Source organism: Merops nubicus, unplaced genomic scaffold (genome assembly GCF_000691845.1).
Source record: "Merops nubicus isolate BGI_N331 unplaced genomic scaffold, ASM69184v1 scaffold6444, whole genome shotgun sequence".
NCBI lineage: Eukaryota > Metazoa > Chordata > Aves > Coraciiformes > Meropidae > Merops > Merops nubicus.
Window position 1 is genome coordinate 59,507 of NW_008602190.1, and position 5,545 is coordinate 65,051.

At 37.6% G+C, this 5,545-nt stretch overlaps 1 protein-coding gene across 1 annotated transcript in view; it reads left to right on the forward strand.

Annotated features, from left to right (window-relative positions):
• KNG1 (kininogen 1) overlaps nt 1-5,129 on the forward strand; it is a 16,533-nt gene extending 11,404 nt beyond the window's left edge. Inside the window, exons 7-10 of the mRNA XM_008938258.1 lie at nt 501-667; nt 2,059-2,166; nt 3,133-3,222; nt 4,410-5,129. Of these exons, the coding sequence (XP_008936506.1) occupies nt 501-667; nt 2,059-2,166; nt 3,133-3,222; nt 4,410-5,129 (1,085 nt within the window). The remainder of the gene's footprint in view (nt 1-500; nt 668-2,058; nt 2,167-3,132; nt 3,223-4,409) is intronic.
• Nucleotides 5,130-5,545: the final 416 nt, after the last annotated feature.

Sequence of the window (5,545 nt, forward strand, 5' to 3'; positions counted from 1 at the left end):
TCATCCAGTCATCTATTTGGACACAGATTGCCACAGCTTCAGAGCTTTAAAACAGGGAGTACAGTATTACTCCATGTACTAAATGCTGCATTCTCACCCATTCAGATTTGGTTTTCTTCAAAAAATGATAATGATATTCTTCAAGACACTCATTCACTGCCAATAACAGGCACCTCCTGTTTCACCTCATTCAGGTCCTTCCATATGTGTAGATGTTCCCTCTTTATTTGCTAGCTACCCGCAATAGGTACAGACAATTCTTGTTTCTATGGGAAAACTGCTGCTCAGTGTCCAATGGGACACTAAATGCTCAAGCGTTGCTCTTTTAGATAACCGAGTTCTGATAATGCTGAACATATACAACCTAAAGATATTTTGGTTTCATTTTATAGGCCCAAATACAAAGTGCTTCAGAAGGCAGGTTTATAACTGTTTTTCCCAGCCTTTATCTATGTTGAATCTTTTATTCCCTAGATCTGAAATCTGTTGGTTTCTTTCAGTTGATGACACGGTAATTCCGGCCACTCGCTCTGGTTGTCCAAAGACTGTCCCAAAAGACAGTCCAGAACTGAAGGAACTACTGAAGGTTTCTATGGAGAAGTATAATTCGGAGAGCAATGATGATTTCCACTATAAAGCTGGACAAATAAGAACAGCAGAAGTTCAGGTTGGGATACACCACAGAGATGAGGGACAGACATGGCTGTGTTATGGGTCTGAGCCGAATGTTAGCTAAAATCTGGATTTGGATTTGAAATAACGCTCTTCTCTAAGTATTGACACATGTGGCAACTGAAATATCCATGTAATTTGTCGAACTTGGATTGGATTCAGAAGTTACTTAAATATCTCCCATCTCTTGACTTTATAATTTTTCTTAAAACAAGACAGTTTTAAAAGCCATGGGGAAAAGGTTGACTTAGAGTATCTGATTTCTGTATATCTACCCCACTCCTTACCAGCCTTTGTAGCGTATCTTAGACTTTTAAAATAGAAAAGTTGAAACAACCCACCTGATCCACCACACCAATACTCTGTACATTATTTTAAGCACTGTCCACCCTGGTGTGGCTGTAACCTCCAAGAAATAGGGCTTCCCTATTACCCTTAGAAATATGTTAACTTACATACTGATTCCAGGTTCGCTAGAGAACATCTGTGCATAACTTAAGATACAAGAATTTAAAAAAGGAAGGAATCAAGAGGATAATATTGGTCAGCATTTTCATTTGCCTTGTTCAGTGTCCCAACAGATCAAAACAGAGGTTTAGGATGGAATTGAAAATAAGACAGTGGAGCAGGTCAGAAAAATACTTTATCAACAGCTTCTCTTGAGCATGAGAGGTACCACTGGAGAAGGCACAAAAAGCACACCAAGAGTTTTTCAGAGTAGCTCACATTTATCTTACTAATTATATCTATGCTTTTCCTTCTTTCAAACTTTTCATATCATGATTGATATTAACATGCATATGTTTTAAAAATAGACTTAAAAAAGATAGAATTTCAAGTTTTGCCTGCTGTCTCTGAAGCAAGATATATTATCTTGGGCTCTGTAAAAAAATACTAAGAGAACTTGTACCAGGCACATTCTTGAACTGATGAAGTCTCTCTCCTTAATGCATTTGGAAAATATCTTCATTTTCAACCAAACCTGTTCATCACATACTTCATTTTACTCACATTCCACTTTTCTTACATCATATTTGGCTCTCTACAGTAGTGTCTCTAATGATTTTATTTGTTATTAATGAAATTACTACAGGCATCCAATAAAGCAAAGCCAAAACTCTGGCCCTGGTATTATTCTGACCTTTCTGCTTCCTTCAGTTTCGATTGCTGGAATTTTTGAGAATGGGAACTGGAGTAAATAAGTAAATTGATTGGAAGCAGATAGGTTTGCTGCGAGATATTTGAATAGTGTTCTTAACATATGTTGTCCCAGTGGTTAGGACGTGTAGAATATAAGTAGTATAAGCTTGTAGAAAAACATCTTTCCTGTGAACCCTCTTCAATAAAATGCCTTTACCACAGACAGCCTTCTTAATAATTTTTCAGGTGTTTGCAGGACAAAACTACCACTTAACATTTTCAATCCGGAAGACAAACTGCTCAAAGGAAGAGTTTGAAACACTTAATGAATACTGTGAAGCCACACCAGAAAGTGTAAGTAATGATGACATTGCCAACTGTAATGTTCCTAATGGACAAAATCATTTGCAGCAGAAATTGTAAACTCTTCGGTAAACTCACAACCTGAGTTCTGTTCCCTCTTTCGTGAACTTTTGTTTCAAGAAGAAGGACACCTTTTACTGTTTGTAACCTAAGCCAGTGACAATGGCAGTAAAACATGAGGCTGAAACTGAGTCACTCCAACTGCAGGATCAGTGCTCACTGCAAAGTAAAAGGAATTTCCTTCTGATAATAATGAATCAAAGAAAGGATGGGAGGAGGCTGCTGCAAAATGAAATGTCTGCAATACTCCCGACTCAGACCTGCAGCTAAGAAAAACACGAGATTGGAGAGTTACTGGTGTACAAAGGAATGGTGTTTCTGGAGTGCATGCTGCTGATTGTGGGAAAATGTGTTCTAGACACTGGAAATAATGCTAACAGGGCCAGAAACCATTGACAAGGGATCTGGGAAAGAGAGGCTTTATTCTCCCTTTCTTTTCCAACTGTATGCACCATGCTTACCTGTGAGATTTTAAAATCTGTTAGTGCAGCAGGCACTAAATAGAAAAAAAAAAATAAATCTTGCCTTTCTCTATCTCAGTTTCCCAATTTGTAGTAGGAGAAATGACATCAACAAACAATATTTCTTAGGAATATCATGAAGATTAAACACTTAGTGCTTCAAAAGTGATGGAGACGAAAAATCCATTTTTTTCAAGATCCATTCTCCAATTCAGATTTGAAGTGTTCACACAGGCATACTATAACCTCAAAATCTAAGCAATGATGTATTCCAGTACAGAAGGCTACATCACTGAGAGGGATTTCATAGATGTTTGGATAAAGTTCCAAGTATATTTGTATTTAAAAGTATTCTTATTTTTTTTCATGCACAACTCTCTTCCTTTGTGTCTGATGTTTTGTTGCCTTTACATGTTGATTTTTGTTTTGTCAACAGGTATCAGTGCCATGTGAAGCACAAATTCACGTGATCCCATGGGAGAATAAAATCTTTCCCCAGGTTAACTGCTCTCAAGAACGGGCAATGGTATGATTCTTCTTCATTATCCATCATCCTAAGCAGAGCACAGAACAAAGGCAGTCATCAAATTCTTTGTCCATTCCAAATTATCCCAAGTTTTGTACCAAAACCAAAGAAGCACAGTTCTTTCAACAACCTCAGTAATGCCACACTCCTCCCGCTCACCCTCTAATTAAATATATGAACAGAATGGAATTTAAATCTTTTTCATTATCGGAACTTTTTTAGTTCTGGTGATTGCATGGTTTTTAATAAAGGGAGGGACTCTTACGTTCAACAGCGAAGAAGACAAGATACACTGAATAACATGAGATTGACTTGCATTCATAATCAATAACTTCACTGTGCTCAGCACTTTCACAACTATCTATTATTTTGTATCCACTAATAGATGTCTCTCCTCTTTGTTATCACTACAATATTGTATCCACATCAACTTTCAAATTTAGCCCCATCCCAAACAACTGTGACTTGTAGCTACAGAATGATCAGACACTGGCAGACAGAGATGAAACCCATATAGGATAGTGGCTGTACACCATACACTCAGTCTTTGTTTTCCAGTTGAACAGTGATGGGGAAATGGAGATCATTCAAGAACGTTTCATATTACCAGCTTTAATCTACATGTGTTATTTCTAATGAGATACATTTGTCAGATCTAGAAACAAAAATCATTTGTTACCTATCATGTAACGAGATGATCCCTTTTGTATATTTGTATACATATATGCGTATGTATATAGATGTAAGACAATCTTTTGTATATTCTGGTATTGAAACTACTCAGAGATGTGTTAGCCTTTAGCATAAACTGGTTTTATACATTGGAGTGTTACACTCTAACAAGCACAGGGACATGTAGTCCTAGATATCAACTCCATTGTTCATAAATTAAAACCAGTACCCATTTTCCTCTCTATAGTATCATTCCCATGTTAAACTGGTAGAATTTCAGTGATATATAAATGGTCTTTTAACATATAACTTCTGAAATACTCTGGAGTTATTTAGGAGGACGTTTATGTTTCCATGCTTACCACAAAAGACAATTATTTAGTTTACTTTAAAAATCTGAGAACACATTCTGCTAAATGACTCATGCACTGCAATGAACCATCTGAATTTCCCAAATTTGAAGCTATTGTTCTTGTTCACATAACAAATATGGCTATTATTGCAATGTTTTTTAGTCTATACTTCTAAGAAGGCCTCCTGGATTCACACCTTTCCGAAGCTTTGCTGCGCTAGATGGGCCAAAGGAAATTTTATGTTTTGATAAAAATGAAGAAGAAAGGCAAAGTCCTGGAAAAGAAATGAGAAAAGATGTTGGACAGGAACCAGAAGGTGAAGGTGAACCCGAGCACAAACACAGGCATAAGCATGGGCACAAACACAGGCATAAGCTCAGGCATGGATATAAAAAGGACCATGAGTCTGTCAAAAGGCATAAGCATGAAACTGGTTGTGGGCACAGCACTGGCCATGGGTGTGGGCATAAAAAACACAGTAAAACGGGTAAATATAAGCATCTAAACCCTAAATCTTCTGAAGAGTCAAATGAAAAGGTTTTTAATCAAAACCAAACTCTCCCACCATCCAGTGGTGAAACAGTATCAGAACTAGTTAATCCAGGGGTTGCAAGAGTAGAAACCAGTACACTTGCAGAATCACTAATTCTTCCTGATACTTCTTTATTTAATGGGTTGCCAGATCGCCCAGGACCTCCTCTCGCTAGATGCCCTGGAAAATCATGGAAACCAATCACGAACCTTCCAGCTCCTCCCAGCTTTCCCAGAGAATTCACGAATGAGGATCTCCTGCCCTCCACAGCAGAAGATGTTGATCCAGCACCAGAAGACTCAACATCTCCCCCAAATGAAGACTTTGATCTTTCAGATGCTTTACTATAATTCGATCATTGCAGGATCCTTTTTCAGAAATTATACATAGAAATATCAGAAAAATACTGCCTTTTGAAGTGTGTAAAATGTGAAGAGGCAAAAGCTCCTATTCTGTTAGCTAAGATACTCAAGGAGATCACCAGCACTTCTGGGCACCTAAGACCACATGGCAATTCTCTGTATTTGCATATATTTGCAAAGGTAATTCAGTCAGTGGCACCAATGATTCAGAACCAGTCTGGTAAAGGGACTGAGCAAGTCAGTATTCTTCTGCTGCAGAAATGAAAACTGCATCTCATCTGCCTGAAGGTGCTATATGCACAAAGCGAATCACCGCATCAAATCTCACTTTATTGTGTTTAAAACAATGGCACAAAGAATTTTTCAGATTACATGAAGAATCATAGAATCATAGAATCATACAT